General features: G+C 46.3%; 1 protein-coding gene across 1 annotated transcript; it reads right to left on the reverse strand.

The window, feature by feature from the left end:
• Positions 1-1,478: 1,478 nt before the first annotated feature.
• On the reverse strand, positions 1,479-17,473 carry tor4aa (torsin family 4, member Aa; the record flags this gene model as incomplete). Its single annotated transcript, XM_084324160.1, has 3 exons — positions 1,479-2,944; positions 7,498-7,965; positions 17,426-17,473. 3 exons carry the CDS (start codon positions 17,471-17,473, stop codon positions 2,078-2,080), a joined length of 1,383 nt encoding a protein of 460 aa, XP_084180286.1. The 3' UTR covers positions 1,479-2,077.
• Between the last annotated feature and the right edge of the window lie 2,041 nt (positions 17,474-19,514).

Consider the following 19,514-nt stretch of genomic DNA (forward strand, 5'->3'; position numbering starts at 1 on the left):
TTTTCGTCATTATTATATTCAGAGTTAATTATATTGTTTACACTGTCTTTCTTCTATTATAACCCTGCCCATTCCCAAATCATATTCAGAAAGTATCACAGAGACTTCTATTGACCAAGGAATTAGTTATTATTAGTAAGACACGACATTTCCGTAGTAATTGACCACCAGACTCTTTCTCTTAAGGCATTAACTGGGTTAATTAATATAAATGTTATATTGTAACTGTCTAGTTACACATTGGTTCCGAAACATGTATGTTCCAGGCTGCAATTAAAACTTTGAATCTGAGAGAGCTCTGGTCAGCGAAGCCCATTCGTGACCTCCATGTTTTGGCGCTATTCATCAGAAAACTCGGATCCGCGATTCGGCTCCCATCCGTCGGGCAAGTACTGTGGGTTTTCAGCCTCTCTCTCTGGAGCTTAACGGAGTTTCGAGTTTGTGATTAACCGTGTTGAATGGGGCGTCTGAACTAAGCGAGGACCTCATGCGCGGCGAAGAATGCGGAAGCGCTCTTGCACTCTTCGGCTGGGATTAATATAGACGCGTCCGGTTGGAGGATCGAGAAAAGGGGGCAGGGTTTGAGATGAGGCACACACACACACAAACTTCAGTAGGGCCTCAGAACTATGAATATAGAATAAGAATAAAATAATAGAATAAATCATCTTTGGTAAAGTTTATAATTGTAGCAAATGCATACATACTTTGTTTACATGGTGTCTTTATGTACAACGTCACACACAACGCCTCGTTCTGGGAAATACAAGAATTATCTGGGCTGGGAAATGCAATTACTGGTCAAAGTAAAGCATTATTTAAAAAGCACTGTCTCCCCTCAGTACATCCTAAAGTTTTCGTTGCCGTTTTTGTTTGTGAGAAATTCGATGCAGCCTCCTATTGGAAACGCTGGTGCAATTTTTAACGGGGTTTATAAATGTAAAAAGTTAATTGCACGCAGCTTCTTCCAAGAATTTGCTATTCATCCTGACTCTCATTATAGCCCATAGAACTAGGAAATGTCTTGCATGCAGTCTTCAGAGAGATTGATTGATTGATTGAAAACTTTAACAGATTGCAGAATGGGTACAATACAGTACAGCTCAATACACACAATTGTTAAGGGGATGCAGACCAGAGAAAGACTTTCGTCTTGTTTACATCGGGGTCCCCCATTTTCAATTCATCATAACATATATGACACACATGACATACAGATTACGGTACTGCTACATCTATACATTTATGACATTCCAGATTTGCAAATACAGTACTGTTTGTCAGTGTCAGAGGTCAGTGTAAACTCCATAGACGTGCGCTAACATCACTAAAGCATAGTAACAAGAGTGCTGCACATTTATACATAAAAGAAAAGAAAAAATAAGATTTGTTTTTACGGCATTTTCAGCTTTATTATTGTAGATGGGACAGTCGGAGGAAATCGGGTGAAGAGATGGGGGGGGGGGGGGGGGGGGGGGGGGGATGCAACACACGTCCCGGCGCCGGATTCGAACCCAAGGGCGTTTGCGATTACACTGCGAGCGCAGCTACGTGGTGCCCCTCATTTATAGAATTTTATTAAAATAATAATAAAAGGCCACCGTAAAAAGGTGTGTATGTTAAGAGGAGTGTTGGCTGGTACTGAACACAGCGTGGTTCTGAACCAAAACATTCAGAATCCTCCGCTCAGATACTGCAGCCTCTCTTCACCAATAATACATGTTCTCTTAATCACTAACACATGTCCTTCACTGCCGTCGTGAGAAATCAAGAGCTGCCCGGTGATGACATCACGTGTCCACGACATCGTCTCAAGTCAAGGATTGTTTGTGGGACGACTTTAATAAACGACAGATATTCAGATCCCCAGGGAACAACACCGTGTCTCGGAACAGAACCCTGCCGTCTTCACCGCCAGCGTCCCGAGTGTAAAACCTTCTCTCCTGGTCGGAGACGTGTTGTCGGGACAACGGAACCCGTGGTCTTCCTCACCGGCAGTCTCTTCCCGGCTCCGTCACCGACAGCGTTCAGAGAACTCTCCAGGAGTCGTTTCGTCTCGGCGCCCCCTAGAGGGGCTTCACAGCAGGTTGACCTTGGCCACCACCTGCTTGCAGCCCGTGCGGGCGTACTCCCGCCCCCCCACCTCGGGGTAGTACTCCATCTCCCCCGCCAGCCGCTCGATGTTGCCGCGGTCCGGGTAGAAGCCCTCGCGGGTGATCTCGTCCATGAAGCACTCCGCCACGTGACTCTTCTCCAACAGGCTCAGGGGCACGAGGACCGCCTCCGCCCACAGCGGGTGCAGCGGCGCCAGGGCGTCGCGCAACACCGGCGTTATCTCCTTCACCAGGTTGCCGTGGCGCCCGGCCGCGCTCGTCGCCATGCTGGAGACGCTGGAGGAGTTGTGCAGCAGGTGTCTGGTGATGTGGGCGTGGCCCAGGTTGCTCAGGAACAGGTAGACGGCGTTCAGGTGTTCGTTGGAGCGCTCCGAGCCGGAGGTCACCAGGTCCCGCAGGGCGTCCAGGATCTCGCCGTGCATGTGCTCCGCCTCGTCGAAGATGAAGAGCGGGATCTTCTCCTCTTCCTCGGCGCGCGCCACCGTCTCGGAGACGATGATGGACAGGGCCCGGGCGCAGTTCCACGCCTCGGCCTCCAGGGGGCAGTGGTGCAGCACGTAGTACTGGAGCACCAGGGGCTCGCCCACGACGGAGCGGAAGTGTCCGGCCAGCAGGCGCCCCAGGTGGCTCTTGCCCACGCCGCTGGGCCCGTGCAGCGAGAGCACCAGCGGCTTGTTGTGCACGTAGGTGGACAGGTAGTCGCGCAGGTGGGCCAGCAGACCCCCCACCGCCCCCTGCTGGCCAAACACCTCCCGGTGCAGCGTCTTCTCCAGGCCCTCCAGGTCGTAGCGCAGGACGTGGTCGTCCAGGTTCTCGATGGCGTTGTACACCTGGGGGGGGGGGGGGGGGGGGGGACAAGAGGAGCTGATGAGGTGTCATGATTGATTGATTGATTGATTGAAAATTGTATGAACAGATTGCAGAATGGGTACAATACAGTACGGCTCAATACATACAATTGTTAAGGGGATGCAGACCAGAGAAAGACTTTCATCTTGTTTACATCAGGGTCCCCCATATTTTCAATTCCTAGTGACATTTACATACCGCTATACGCGTCTCTACATTTCGTAGCCGCATTTCTGCAGACCACTCTCTGATTGGTTGAACTCCATTTCTGCAGACCCCTCTCTGATTGGTTGAGCGAAGCCCCTCTAAGATTGGTTGAGCGTCATGTGAGCGAAGCCCCTCTCTGATTGGTTTAGCTCGTCACGCGGTAAAAGGCGGATGTAATGTTATCATATCAAGAAGATAAGCAGAAATGTACTACCAGATTCGCGTATAACGTTATTTATTTCCCGTGACTTCGCGGTTTATTCATAACGTTATGCACATTTCACAACACAGCCAGCTGTTAGAAACTGATGTTATTTCGCGGTTTATTCACATAACGTTATATTGTTTACACTGTCTTTCTTCTATTATAACCCTCCCAAATCATATTCAGAAAGTATCACAGAGACTTCTATTGACCAAGGAATTAGTTATTATTTCGCGATTTATTCACATAACGTTATAATTGTTTACACTGTCTTTCTTCTATTATAACCCTCCCAAATCATATTCAGAAAGGCACACACAACATATTCCAGTTAACGGTATATTTCTTTAATGATTCGTTATGGCGTAATCAATACTTCCATGCGTATAAATTGCGTTCGCGACCTCCATGTTTTGGGGGTAGTCATCAGAAACCTCGGATCCGGGATTCGCTCCCATCCGTCGGGCAAGAACTGTGGGTTTTCAGCCTCTCTCTCTGGAGCTTAACGGAGTTTCCTCCGGAGTTTCTGGAGGAGCTTGTCGCGGCGCATGCGCATGCTCAACCAATCAGAGAGGGGCTTCGCTCAACCAATCAGAGAGGGGTCTGCAGAAATGGAGTTCAACCAATCAGAGAGGGTTCTGCAGAAATGCTGCTACGAAATGTAGAGACGCCCCACGCACCACCGCAACACTTCCGGTATTTTGAGAACGCATTCTACCGTAGTGGCGTGCGGTAATGCGCCTTTCATTTTCCGCCGCCCAGCGCCCGTGCGTGCACCGGCGGCGGCGTGCTCGCTCAGGTGCGTGCGTGCGCCGGCGTGCTCGCGCGAGGTGCCCGCGCATGCGCATGAGATCCCGCCTTGGTTCGACACGAGCGGAGCTCAATATATATAAGTCACCGCCCCTTATTCAGTATCTAGAAATAGCTCAATTGGCAAGACTACATGGCTGTGGATCCTATGGCTTGTTTGCTGGCGAGTTCGAATCCCATCGAATATTTTTTTTTTAACGTGATTTTTTTTTTAACGTGTATTCTTTCGCCGGTTAAGGTTAGGCATGGTTAAGGTTAAGGTTAAGGTTAGGCATTGTTTCGGAGTTGGTTAAGGTTAGAACGGTTAAGTTTAGGCGCTGTTAAGGAGCTGGTTAAGGTTAGAGTTTGTCAAAGAGAATGGCAATAGACAGCCTATTTCCGCGCGACAGCTCCCAAAGCGGGCCTGAAAAGAAAGGCGCTTTACCGTAGTGGCGTGCGGTGACGAATGCTTCCGCATTTTTGCACTGCTTGCTTATCATTAAGGTAGACGCGAGCGGGGCCCGGGCCGCGTGAACGAATGTTGAGGAGCCTTGGCGTAAGTGGTTGTAGTTAGTAGCAGGCTCTAATCAACATTCATTCATTCTACCCCCGCGGCCCGCGCGCTCTTTCCCCCCTCCCCCCTCCTCCTCACGAGCTCCATGTAACGCGGAAGTGCAGTGGTCTCTGTGGGGACACCTCTGCAGAGGCTCTCTGGCTCCCTCCCGTGGTTGAAGTCTGCCATCACAGATTGATTGATTGATTGAAAACTTTATTAACAGATTGCAGAATGGGTACAATACAGTACAGCTCAATACACACAATTGTTATGTTAAGGGGATGCAGACCAGAGAAAAGACTTTCGTCTTGTTTACATCAGGGTCCCCCATTTTCAATTCATCAGGACATATATGACATACATGATTGATTGATTGATTGAAAACTTTATTAACAGATTGCAGAATGGGTACAATACAGTACAGCTCAATACACACAATTGTTAAGGGGATGCAGACCAGAGAAAGACTTTCGTCTTGTTTACATCAGGGTCCCCCATTTTCAATTCATCAGGACATATATGACATACATGACATACAGATAGTCAGTACTGCTACATCTATACATTTATGACATACCAGATTTGCAAATACAGTACTGTTTGTGATACAGAAGGAGTCAGGAAAAGGGAGTATATACATTTGACGTAGAAACTGTACATTGGAGGAGGTTGGGTGGGGGGGGGTTGGGTACACTGGGATATTGACAACCATACTGGGTAATCTACATTGGAGGTGGTTGGGGGGGGGGGGGGAAACACTGTATAAACAAGCAAAACTGTACATTGAGGGGGGGGGGGGGGGGGACACTGTACAACAAGCAAAATTGTACATTGGACTATTGACAAAACCATACTAGGTAAATGACTGTACATTGGAGGGGGTTGGGTTAGGATATTTACAGGGGCCAGTTTTGAATTGCAGTCTCCCGTAGGTGTCCTTGAGATTGGTTTTGAAAGTGGGTAGTGATCCACATTCCTTTACAGCTTTGGGTAGGGCGTTCCACATTGATGTGGCATAATTGCGAAACGTGTTTAGTCCCTTATTTGAGCCGAATCTGGGTTTAACATGATTTGTGGAGCTCCCTCTGGTGTTGTGATCGTGGTATTCACTGACCTTTGGGAAGTATTTTGACATGTATATGGGTACCTTGTCGTGTAGTGTATCTTGTAGACCAGGCCCATTGCAAGTTGCTGTACTCTGTCGTCTACTCTAAGCCATCCTAGGTTGTCAAAGTGGGCAGGGGTGAGGTGGGTTCTAGGAGTAAGGTCAAGCAGTAGTCTGACCAGTTTGTTTTGAGATGTTTGTAATTTTGTTTTAGCGCCTTTGAGGTGCTTTGGTACCATGAGGTGCAAGCATAGTCGTTGGATGGAGGGACTCGAGACGAAAGATGATTGAAAACCAAGGCAACTCTAATCTAATCAAATCAAATCAAATTTATTTGTAAGGCCCGACAACACACGTTAATGTCCCCATGGGCCAGAAACGTCTTCTTTAAACAAGTCAAGAAGAAACATAATAAGTCAAGAACAAAACAAGATCCAACAAATTCAAAATAAATGCAAAATAAATGAATGAATGCAAACACTCCCAGACATACCCCACGCGAAGGTAAGGAAAAACTCACTAAAACCTAACAATAGGAAAAAATGCACCACAGGCAGTGTGGAGGAGAGAAACCTTAGAAGGGCCATTCAAGCGGGGATCTCCCTTCTTAGATGTCGGTGATAGTAGTGTTGCAGACGGACAGTTGGTAAGCATGCACTCGTGTGTGTAGTGAAACACAGATCAGTGCATGCAATAGCAACTGAACATTTTGAAAAATTAAAGATAGAGCTGATAGCGGATCTATTTGAGGCACATGGGCGGCGCAGAGAGTCCTCCCGTCTTAATCACGGGACGTTCAACACTCCGGTCATCGCTCCGAGACAGGGAGATAGGGGGCGACGCAGAGAGGGTCGCAACCTCCCTGACTCTTAAGACGGAAAAGCGAAAAGCCTTTATTGAATGGCTAGATTCTATTTGAACAAGTTCCCCTTGACACGTCTGTTGTTTTGCCTTGATGCATTTAATTCTGATACAGTATATAGTTGGGTCATCTGTGGCACTTCCGTGACCGTGGAGAGCGAAGGTTCCTTTTCTCAATGGATTTGTCATCTAGGAGGGTTAATAAACAAATTTAGCCGGGGTGCATTTTTTTTAAAAAGGCGGGGAAAATTAGTGAGAGACCAAAATCCCAAATGGCTGCCGTGGAAATAAACGTTTTAATTAGAGCCTAATATGAAGGCTCTGTGATGATTTTGAAAAAAAATCCCGTTTGGAGCTCAAAATTGGAAGCCATCTTGCATTTGAAGGTCAACAATAGGTCAGATCATTATATAAACACCAAATATCTATTCCTTGACCAAAATAAGCTCTTGACTTAAACCATGTATTGTGCTGTTTGTGTATCATTGTAGCTTGTAGGTCAAATCATTAAAAAGTTAATTTCCACGGCAGCCATTTTGGATTTTGGTCTCTCACAAATTTTTCCCGCCTTTTTAAAAAATGCACCCGGCTAAATTTGTTTATTAACCCTCCTAGATGACAAATCCATTGAGAAACTGACCTTCGCTCTCCACGGTCACGGAAGTGCCACAGATGACCCAACTAACTTCTGCTTTATATTCGGTTGGTTGTACGGAGAAGTGTTTTTAAGCCGCTGATGATAATAACGACAGTTTCCATCCTACATATTCCGCACATACCGGTAATAATATTATCGTAATGCGTTTATTACCTGGAGGAAAACGATGGCGCAGAACAGGAAGAGGCAGCTCTTGGCCCGGCTGGGGTCCGGCTTGGGTGGGCTTCTGCACCCACGTCCTCCCGGCGGGTACAGCACCTTCATCCTCCTCTTCCTCTTCTTCTTCTTCGGGGGCACCTTGGACGGCGCGGGGGTGTGCCCGTCGAAGAGGAAGAACTTGGGGCTGGTGCGACAGGGCGCCCCGGTGACGGCCCACTGCGCGCCGGCGCACGCCAGCTTCTCCAGACGCCGCTTCTTCATGGCCAGGTACTTCTGCCGGATCCGCATGGCGGCGCACAGCGTGGAGGAGAACTGGAAGAGACTCGGGGTTGTTGTTGTTGTTGTTGTCGTCTCCGCCGTGTCCTCCTCCTCCTCCTCCTCCTCCCCCTCCCCCTCTCCCTCCAGGTCTTCCCCCACGTGAGACTCGCTGCTGCTGTCGCTCTCCTCCTGGTCGCTCATCATCTGCAGACGAACACAGAGAGGTGCAGGTGATCATGGAGAAGAAAGAAATGCACACCCGAGCCACTAGAGGTCGGCAAAGTGGCGCGTCGCCAATCGTCCTCGTGAGGGCCCGGGATGTTAAGAGGTTAATGTATTTTATTTTTATTTTTTTGTAGCCAAGAGTAAATACCATAACCCTATCAAAACAGTAGTCAAAGTGTATATTTTCATTTTTACCGATGTTTTATACGATTTATCGGGAAATACGAATTTATCGAAAAAATGCTAATTATATCTCTTTCATCGTAAAACCGCAAGGAAATGACTAAATCCAGATTCAACCCTGCCATTGGAAAGAGGAGCCTTTTCCCTATCCACAGATGTATGATTTGGCCATAATAAGGTCAAGTTCAAAAAAATTAAAACTGCTTTTTCCTTTGATGCTTCCAACACCTGGAACGTCCTCCGACTGACTGACTCTGAAGCTGAAGGTTCTTCCAACACCTGGAACGCCCTCCGACTGACTCTGAAGCTGAAGGTTCTTCCAACACCTGGAACGTCCTCCGACTGACTCTGAAGCTGAAGGTTCTTCCAACACCTGGAACGCCCTCCGACTGACTCTGAAGCTGAAGGTTCTTCCGACACCTGGAACGCCCTCCGACTGACTCTGAAGCTGAAGGTTCTTCCTTCTCTCGCTGCGTTTAAAAGTATGATCTCCGACCACCATGTGTGTCGACTTGTAACCGTCTCAGCTGATTTATTAAACTGTGTCTTTCTTTTGTAAGCTCGTTGTCGCTGTAAACGAGTTGAAATAAAATGTTTGAAATTAAATGAAAAGTAAACTCAGGTCATGTTATTTATTAACAGCTGTTTTGCTCTGCCACTCAATCACCCAAATCCTGTAGATATAAGTGTTGCACTCAGCCTCTGGCAGCGAGAAGGATGTTACTTCACTTGAGATCAACCACGGACCGACAAGAACCCACACAAACCTGCAGCCGGGCGAAACATCCGGGTTCAACCAGGTTCATCTGCTCTGTGAAAACACATATACAGCTGGTGCTTCGAGAATAGATTCCTAAAGCTTAGACTTAGACCTGCACCTAGGAGGAAACGTTGAGCTGTATGTGTGTGTCGCTGGAATTTCCCCAAGGGGATTAATAAAGGAATATCTTATCTTATCTTAAAACGCTTAGACCTAGAGCGGTCAGGTGGCGTAGCGGAGATTGTGCTCGTCACCAACGCAGGAGATGCTGGGTTCTAGCCCAGCTCTCGGCGTTGCTACCAGCTTGGCTGGTCGTTCACACTAATACAATTGGCTGTATTAGGGGGTGGGAAGCTGGAGGGTGGGAATCTGGCGTTGTGGACAGCGACGCCTACAGGTCCGGTCTGGGCGCTTGCTCAGCGGGGCAGGACTTGGTGGAGATAGCGTGCCCTCCCACACGCTACACTTCACCAATGAGAGTCCTCGGTTCCCTTGTACCGACTCGTAGGAGAACATGCGTACAACAACCAGGTAGGGGAGGGGGGGGAATTGGCACAACGACTAAATTGGGACGGGGAGAAAAACTGAGAAAGAGAGGATAGAACAAAGAGAACAAGGACCCTCCTGGCAGGACGCTTTGTGTCAGTCAGACTTCGTGGCGTGGGAGGTGTGGCCTCTTCAGCGTGGGAGGTGTGGCCTCTTCAGCTTGGGAGGTGTGGCCTCTTCAGCATGGGAGGTGTGGCCTCTTCAGCGTGGGGGGTGTGGCCTCTTCAGTTTGAGATTCCGTTATTGCTCCACCATCTGGTCAACAGGAGAGCTGGCCCCATAGGAGTCCGCTGCCAAATCTGTCTGCTATAGGACTTATGGTTTTTCTCATATTTCTATACTCAGAGTTAATTGTATTGTTCACACTGTTTATTTTTCTCATCTTTTTATATTCAGATCTTTTACATATTCATTGGAATAATTTCAACTTAATTTGACTACACGCCTGCTCTGTATACCAGGAAATCATCATTTTTTAAATTACAACTAAAAAAGTGTTTTTTCTTAAAATGTAGAAATATAATGATCAATTAAAAGGTAAGTATATGTATTATATTAAACAAGACATACCGTGAAGTATAAAGACAACGGATTGAGCCTTTAAACTATACTCCTGTACTCCTGTACCAAGAAAAGGTGTTTACAGTGAGGTTCTGTGGGTCTAACCTCCTACATTCCTGACTGTGTAAACTACAAGCTTCTCCGCTCCCACAGCGTCTGTCAGGATATTGCAACTTTCTGCTGCGTAATTCTTACAGACCACATAACTGTGCAAACATTACTGTAACGTGTGATGTGTGTGTGTGTGTCTGTGTGTGTGTGTCGAGGAGGAGAGCGGAGTGTGTGTGACGTGTGTGTCTGTGTGTCTGTGTCGAGAAGGAGAGTAGAGTGTGTCTGTGTGTGTCTGTATGTCTGTGTCTGTGTCTGTGTGTCTGTGTCTGTCTGTGTCAAGGAGAAAGAGAGCATAGCGTGTCTGTGTGTGTATCTGTGTCAAGGAGAAATAGTGGAGTGTATCTGTGTGTGTCTGTATCTCTGTGTGTGTGTCTGTGTGTCTATGTGTGTGTCTGTGTGTGTGTGTCTGTGTGTGTGTGTCAAGGAGAAAGAGAGCGGAGTGTGTCTGTGTGTGTATGTGTGTGTGTATGTCTGTGTGTGTCTATGTGTGTGTGTATCTGTCTGTCTGTCTGTGTGTGTGTGTCTGTGTGTGTATCTGTGTGTGTCGGTGTGTGTCTGTGTGTGTCTGTGTGTGTATCTGTGTGTGTATCTGTGTGTCTGTGTGTGTGTCTGTGTGTGTGTCTGTGTGTGTATCTGTGTGTGTCGGTGTGTGTCTGTGTGTGTATCTGTGTGTCTGTGTGTCTGTGTGTGTATCTGTGTGTCTCTACTACCTTCAACAACTTCCTCACATCTGATAGGAAGGACTGTGATCCACCAGTGAAATGGGTCAATGTTTCAAACGAGACACATTCGACTAGACGCCACTTTTATCCACAGATGTGATCCACTGGTTCAGAGCCGCGACTCGTGGAAACAAAGAAGGCATTTCAAATTCGGAAAGAAGTGTGAAAGAATTCTGGGGGAGTCATGGAAACGATTCCAGTCAAACCCATTTTCTAAACACGGGCTTGATAAGGTATCTCATACTCCAACAGCTGCGGGCGGATTGAGATCATGTGTTTGCTTAACCTGCCAGCAAAGTGATGCATGTCAAGGCAACATCTACAGTAACATTCACTTGTTGTTACACTATAGGTTTCCACAAAGGTGGCTGGAAAAAACATACAACCAAGATCTCCCTTCAAATGCCGTTTATTCCAAGTGAGTGAAGGACGACTTACCTCATTTTATATTTGATCTTACTACTACTACTACTACTACTTATTGTGACCATTCTTGTCTTCATTGATGTTTCTTAACTGTGCTGTTGAGTCTGAGCTGGAAACACAAACACTTCATTACCTGCAAAGCCCCTGAACTGTTGTGTATTTGACACATAAAGAAGTTGAACTTGAGGTACTTAAAACACCGCAGAGACTTCATTTCAGCCGCTCTTCTACTGATAAACATCTTCATCGGTAAATGTCAGGAGAAATTAAGGAGCTTAATTTAAGCTTAATTTGCCCCTTTATTTGACATATTCCATGTGCAATTCTACTTCATTTCTTTCAGAATTGACCTCCATTCTTATTTGATTAACACACGCCTTCATTTTAAGTGCTTTCCTCTCCCATCATGACGTCACATCATCTGTTCACAGCCCTCTTGAAGATAAGAGGAGAAGCAGTCCAGAGCACTGCATCTGGAGTACCTGGTACCTGTAACTGCTGACCTCAGACCAGCTTCAGACTGCAGTACCTGGTACCTGTAACTGCTGACCTCAGACCAGCTTCAGACTGCAGTACCTGGTACCTGTAACTGCTGACCTCAGACCAGCTCCAGACTGCAGCACCTGGTGATATAACTGTAACTGCTGACCTCAGACCAGCTCCAGACTGCAGTACCTGGTGATATAACTGTAACTGCTGACCTCAGACCAGCTTCAGACTGCAGTACCTGGTGATATAACTGTAACTGCTGACCTCAGACCAGCTTCAGACTGCAGTACCTGGTGATATAACTGTAACTGCTGACCTCAGACCAGCTTCAGGCTGCAGTACCTGGTGGGTGTAACTGTAACAGCTGACCTCAGACCAGCTTCAGGCTGCAGTACCTGGTGGGTGTAACTGTAACAGCTGACCTCAGACCAGCTTCAGACTGCAGTACCTGGTGATATAACTGTAACTGCTGACCTCAGACCAGCTCCAGACTGCAGTACCTGGTGATATAACTGTAACTGCTGACCTCAGACCAGCTTCAGACTGCAGTACCTGGTGGGTGTAACTGTAACTGCTGACCTCAGACCAGACTGTAGCACCTGGTGATATAACTGTAACTGCTGACCTCAGACCAGCTCCAGACTGCAGTACCTGGTGATATAACTGTAACAGCTGACCTCAGACCAGCTTCAGACAGCAGTACCTGGTGGGTGTAACTGTAACAGCTGACCTCAGACCAGCTTCAGACTGCAGTACCTGGTGGGTGTAACTGTAACTGCTGACCTCAGACCAGCTCCAGACTGCAGCACCTGGTGATATAACTGTAACGGCTGACCTCAGACCAGCTCCAGACTGCAGTACCTGGTGATATAACTGTAACCGCTGACCTCAGACCAGCTTCAGACTGCAGTACCTGGTGGGTGTAACTGTAACTGCTGACCTCAGACCAGCTCCAGACTGCAGCACCTGGTGATATAACTGTAACGGCTGACCTCAGACCAGCTCCAGACTGCAGTACCTGGTGATATAACTGTAACTGCTGACCTCAGACCAGCTCCAGACTGCAGTACCTGGTGAGGGTGGGAATCACCAGAGGCCTCACGATACGATATTATCACGATACTTAAGTCACGATACGATAGTATTGCGGTTCAAAATATATTGCGATATGCTGAGTATTGCGATATTAATATTGCAATATATTGCGATTTATTACCTTTTTTCAACTGCAAAGTAAAACTTTGTCAACAACATGTATTATCTAATCAAATAAAGTTTTCAGTCTGTTCATCTCACTTCAATAATTTTTATTGCAGCAAATGGTATTTTTAAAAATGTTTATCTACTTTTTCTCCCGTCCCCAATTTTCGTATCGTCCAATTCTCCCCTCCCTTGTCTCGAACGCTGTTAGGCCATGCCTCCCACTGGTCGGCTGCAATGTGGACCAAGCCTTGCATCACGTGTCCCCCTCCGGTACTCGAGGAGGCAGCCGTCGCATCTTTTCACCTGCACAGCGCGATCTCTCAGCGGCGAGGGTCTGCGTGGGAGGGACACGCCGCCCCCGTCGCTTCCTGATTCTACTGCGCAGGCGCACCAACCGACCTGTGGGAGTCGCTGTCCACAACGTCCGATCCCCACCCACCAGCTTCCCACCCCCTAACACTGCCAATTGTATTAGTATGAACGACCAGCCAAGCTGGTAGCAACGCGGAGAGCTGGGCTCGAACCCAGCGTCTCCTGCATTGGTGGTGAGCACCTTGCCCACTGCACCACCTAGCCGCCCAGCAAATGGTATTTTCTCAAGCAGACGTCAACACTGTAATCTGTGTTGCATGTACCTGACAGACTGAACTGTTTGTATTACAGTCATATTCCAACTTAACTGAATGCACATGTGTGTGTGTGTGTGTGTGTGTGTGTGGATTACTGTATATTACAGGTATTGAAATTAACAATGCAACTTCCTTATACAAAAAAATTATAATAATAATAATAATAAAAGAATATATACAAAAAAAAGTCGATACTTGGCGTCCTTGTCCTTGTATCGCGATACTATACTGTATATTTCCCCCACCACTAGTACCCAGGTGGGTGTAACTGCTGACCTCAGACCAGCTTCAGACTGCAGTACCCAGTGGGTGTAACTCCTAATTCTTCTGTTACAGCACGTTTTACAAGAGAACCCCCCCCCCCACGTGTGCTGTGAGCCCAGAGGGGCTAAAAGAAAACAATGTCAAAAAAGCCTGATTCTTTGCCGAATGTCTTCCCCGGTCTAGCACCCCCCCCCCCCCCCCCCCCCCCCCCCCGACTTGAAATTGGACCTACGGGTGGTTAGGAGACCCTTATCATCTGATCTGAGGGCCCTGACACAGACGGTTAGACACAGAACCTGCTCACGGACAGCGGTGAGACTCAGAGGCAGCTGAACCAAAAACAAGAGCATGACCAACTGTGCAACAGAGAGCTGTTCAAGTCAAGTGCTCCTTTATTGATCCTTTATTGATCCCCTTGGGGGAAATTCAAGTGTCATAGCAGTAGGATAGGTAGTAATAAGAATAGAACATGGAACAAAGTGAAAGTAGTAATGATGATAGTGATAACAGTAGTAGTAGTGAACAGTAGTGAGTGGCAGGATTCAATCAGTCAGTAGTGATAGTGATGATGGTATACATTTACATTTTGTAATTTAGCTGACGCTTTTATCCAAAGCGACTTACACAAGTTTTGTATGACAAGTCAGTAGGAAGGAAGGGTACAACTCTTATCAGCTGAGTAACAATGTTCATCAAAGTGTTAAGACTTGAGTGCTGCAGTGATGAGTGTATGTTAGTATATTAGGAAGAGTACATTACAGTAAGAAGGTTGGTTTTTTTCCTAATTTTTTTTAAATTTCAGATATTGATTGAAGAAGTGTCTTCAGTCGATGGCGAACGATCCACCACTGTGGGGCGAGGACTGAGAATAGGCGGCTAAGAGTCTTTGATGACCCTCCCGGAGCTCGGATAGGAGTAGGTCTGAGGCGGCCAGGAGATGCAGAGCGTAGGGGTCTTGAGGGTGTGTAGTTAGAGACCATTGACCGGAGGTAGGCGGGAGCCGTTCCCTTCGCCGCACGATATGCCAGGTCGAGGGCCTTGAAGTGGATTCGTGCAGCAATGGGGAGCCAGTGCAGGTCCCTAAGAAGTGGGGTGACATGGGCCGACTTCGGTAGGTTTGAGATCAGGCGGGCGGTTGCGTTCTGAATGAGTTGAAGAGGCTTGATGGCAGTGGCCGGGAGGCCAGCAAGTACTGTAGTGCGTTGCAGAAGTCGAGGCGGGAGATGACTGTAGTGTGGTCCAAACCATAGTAACCCACTGCACCAGAGTCTGTGCAGTGTTTATTATTAAGAGTCAGATAGTCCTAACAGTGTTTATTATTAAGAGTCAGATAGTCCTAACAGTGTTTATTATTAAGAGTCAGATAGTCCTAACAGTGTTTATTATTAAGAGTCAGATAGTCCTAACAGTGTTTATTATTAAGAGTCAGATAGTCCTAACAGTGTTTATTATTAAGAGTCAGACAGTCCTAACAGTGTTTGTTATTAAGAGTCAGATAGTCCTAACAGTGTTTATTATTAAGAGTCAGATAGTCCTAAGAGTGTTTATTATAAAGAGTCAGATAGTCCTAACAGTGTTTATTATTAAGAGTCAGATAGTCCTAACAGTGTTTGTTATTAAGAGTCAGATAGTCCTAACAGTGTTTATTATTAAGAGTCAGATAGTCCTAACAGTGTTTGTTATTAAGAGTCAGATAGTCCTAACAGTGTTTATTATTAAGAGTCAGATAGTCCTAAGAGTGTTTATTATAAAGAGTCAGATAGTCCTAACAGTGTTTATTATTAAGAGTCAGATAGTCCTAACAGTGTTTATTATTAAGAGTCAGATAGTCCTAACAGTGTTTATTATTAAGAGTCAGATAGTCCTAACAGTGTTTATTATTAAGAGTCAGATAGTCCTAACAGTGTTTATTATTAAGAGTCAGATAGTCCTAACAGTGTTTATTATTAAGAGTCAGATAGTCCTAACAGTGTTTATTAGTAAGAGTCAGACAGTCTTAACAGTGTTTATTAGTAAGAGTCAGATAGTCCTAACAGTGTTTGTTATTAAGAGTCAGATAGTCCTAACAGTGTTTATTAGTAAGAGTCAGATAGTCCTAAGAGTGTTTATTATTAAGAGTCAGATAGTCCTAACAGTGTTTATTATTAAGAGTCAGATAGTCCTAACAGTGTTTATTATTAAGAGTCAGATAGTCCTAAGAGTGTTTATTATTAAGAGTCAGATAGTCCTAACAGTGTTTATTATTAAGAGTCAGATAGTCCTAACAGTGTTTGTTATTAAGAGTCAGATAGTCCTAACAGTGTTTATTATTAAGAGTCAGATAGTCCTAAGAGTGTTTATTATTAAGAGTCAGATATAGTCCTAACAGTGTTTATTATTAAGAGTCAGATAGTCCTAACAGTGTTTATTATTAAGAGTCAGATATAGTCCTAACAGTGTTTATTATTAAGAGTCAGATAGTCCTAACAGTGTTTATTATTAAGAGTCAGATAGTCCTAACAGTGTTTATTAGTAAGAGTCAGATAGTCCTAACATTGTTTATTATTAAGAGTCAGATAGTCCTAACAGTGTTTATTATTAAGAGTCAGATAGTCCTAACAGTGTTTATTATTAAGAGTCAGATAGTCCTAACAGTGTTTATTATTAAGAGTCAGATAGTCCTAACAGTGTTTATTATTAAGAGTCAGATAGTCCTAACAGTGTTTGTTATTAAGAGTCAGATAGTCCTAACAGTGTTTATTATTAAGAGTCAGATAGTCCTGGGCGGCTACGTGGCGTAGTGGGCAAGGCGCTCGCCACGAATGACGGAGACGATGGGCTTGCCTGTTCGAGCCCAGCGCTCCACATTGCTTTCAGTTTAGCTGGTTGTTCATACTAATACACATTGGCCGTATTAGGGGGTGGGAAACTGATGGGTGGGGATCGGGCGTTGTGGACAGCGACTCCTACAGGTCGGTTGGTGCGCCTGCGCAGTAGAATCAGGAAGTGTCGGGGGCAGCGTGAGCCTCCCACGCGTTACTCCTTGCCACTGAGAGATCGAGCTGCGCAGGTGAAAAGATGCGACTGCTGTTACCTCAAGTACCGGAGGGGACTTGTGCTATGTATGACTTAGTCCACATTGCAGCCGGCTTGTGGGAGGCAAGAAACAGCGTTCGTGACAGGGGAGGGTTGAATTGGATGATACGAAATTGGGATGGGAGAAAATATAGAAAAATGGGAGAAAAAGTGGATAAAAAAAAATAGTCAGATAGTCCTAACAGTGTTTATTATTAAGAGTCAGATCAACAGTTCTCAAGTTCTCCAGCCGTTAGTTCTCCAGCTGCTGGCAGCAGTCTGTGCCCACGGTTGTGAAGTCCTTCCTACTGGCAGGAAGGAGTGGCCCAGGTGGTGTGTGGTGCGTCAGGGGGGGTATGAGTCTATGGCTGAACGTGCTCCTCATCTTGACTAGCTCCCCCTAGAGGGAGTGGGAGTGGGAGGGGTTCTCCAGTGTATACTGTAACAGCCCCCTCTAGTTTCCCCAGGTGGAGACCACTGGGCTTCCTCACCTGGTCAAACCTGCTGAAAAACTGGTTTGGCTCATTTGCATGTTCCATGTTGCTCTCGTCGTCACTGAGGTGGGAATGACACACGATATGCCTCGTTCCGTCTCCAAGAACATCGACCTCAGAGTGAAAGGATCATGAAACAAAACCCCACTGTCCTGCGAGCGAGATCCTATCACGGCTTCACGTGTAGAGACCTGAGAGAGACTGGCCACATTCCATACATTTTAGAGGCTTTCCTCGCATTCTAGGATCCTTCTGCCCCTCGTCTGTGCCCCTCGTCTGTGCCCCTCGTCTCTGCCCCTCGTCTCTGTGATACTGACTGTTTCCTTCCTGACCGCTTCCTGCTGCCAGCTCATGCCACACCAAGATGAGCGTGCACGCACGCACAGACGGTTAACCTTCTGTAGTGTGGTAGTGAAAGGGTTAACCTTCTGTAGTGTGGTTGTGAAAGGTTAACCTACTGTAGTGTGGTTGTGAAAGGTTAACCGTCTGTAGTGTGGTAGTGAAAGGGTTAACCGTCTGTAGTGTGGTAGTGAAAGGGTTAACCTACTGTAGTGTGGTAGTGAAAGGTTAACCTACTGTAGTGTGGTTGTGAAAGGTTAACCTACTGTAGTGTGGTTGTGAAAGGTTAACCGTCTGTAGTGTGGTAGTGAAAGGGTTAACCGTCTGTAGTGTGGTAGTGAAAGGGTTAACCTACTGTAGTGTGGTAGTGAAAGGTTAACCTACTGTAGTGTGGTTGTGAAAGGGTTAACCGTCTGTAGTGTGGTAGTGAAAGGGTAACCGTCTGTAGTGTGGTAGTGAAAGGGTTAACCGTCTGTAGTGTGGTAGTGAAAGGGTTAACCGTCTGTAGTGTGGTAGTGAAAGGGTTAACCTTCTGTAGTGTGGTTGTGAAAGGGTTAACCCTTTGTCGTGTGGCAGTGAAAGGGTTAATAAAAGTAGAAATACCCAGATGAAATAGTATTCTGGAAAAAAGTCAAAGTTCTCCATTCAGGGGCGGCTGAGTGGCGCAGTGGGCAAGGCGCTCGCCACTAACACAGGAGATGCTGGTATCGAGCCCAGCTCTCTGCGTTGCTTCCGGCTTGGCCAGCCGTCATACTAACACAATTGGCAGTGTTAGGGGTGGGAAAGCCGGTGGGTGGGGATCGGACGTTGTGGACAGCGACTCCTACAGGTCGGTTGGGTGACGCCTGTACAGCAGAAACAGGAAGTATCGGGGGCAGCGTGAGCCTCCCACGCGCGTTACTCCTCGCCACTGAGAGATTGTGCTGTCTGGTGAAAAGATGCGACAGGCTGCCTCCTCGTGTACCGGAGGGGACACGTGATGCAAGGCTTCTATCCTCACTACAGCCGACCAGTGGGAGGCATAGTCTAGCAACGTTCAAGACAGGGGAGGTAAGAATTGGAATCACGAAATTGGGATGGGAGAAAAATAGAAAAACAGGTGAAAAAGTGGATACAAAAAAAAAGTTCTCCATTCAAATATCTAAAGTAAACGTGGAGAGGTATTTGATATGTACTCAAGTATCAAAAGTACACATTCTATATGATGTTTGTGTGTTCCAGTGCTTGGGTGCATTCAGCCCTTGATCCATTGACCTCTATAGGTTGTGTTAAAGTGGTATGTGGTCCAGTTCTGCTGCCCTGTGAACGTCCTCTCGATTGTTGCCATGATTTCTATACAACATCTCTTTCTTCAAAGTAACTAGTAACTGGTTCAGATGAATGCAGTGGAGTAAAAAGTACAACATTTCCTTTGAAACGTAGTGAAGTAAAAGTACAATGTTCCCTACAATGGAAATACTCAAGTAAAGAACAAGTACCTTGAACTTTTACTTAAGTGCAGTACTTGAGTAAATATACTAGTTACTTTCCACCACACACACACACACACACACACACACACACACATTCTGTTCATATTATAGCTTGTCCATTTTCATATAGAAAGAATTTAGAGTCATAAATCTGCTTCTGTCGTCTTCTTAAACCTTGACGTTTGTATTCGCTCAATGTAACCAGTTCATTCCTGAGAGAAAGGAAGGAGACAGAGAGCGGGACTTCACCCTGCCAAACTGAGAGAGGGAGAGAG

This window comes from Notolepis coatsorum (genome assembly GCF_963971535.1).
Source record: "Notolepis coatsorum genome assembly, chromosome: 11".
Classification (NCBI taxonomy): domain Eukaryota; kingdom Metazoa; phylum Chordata; class Actinopteri; order Aulopiformes; family Paralepididae; genus Notolepis; species Notolepis coatsorum.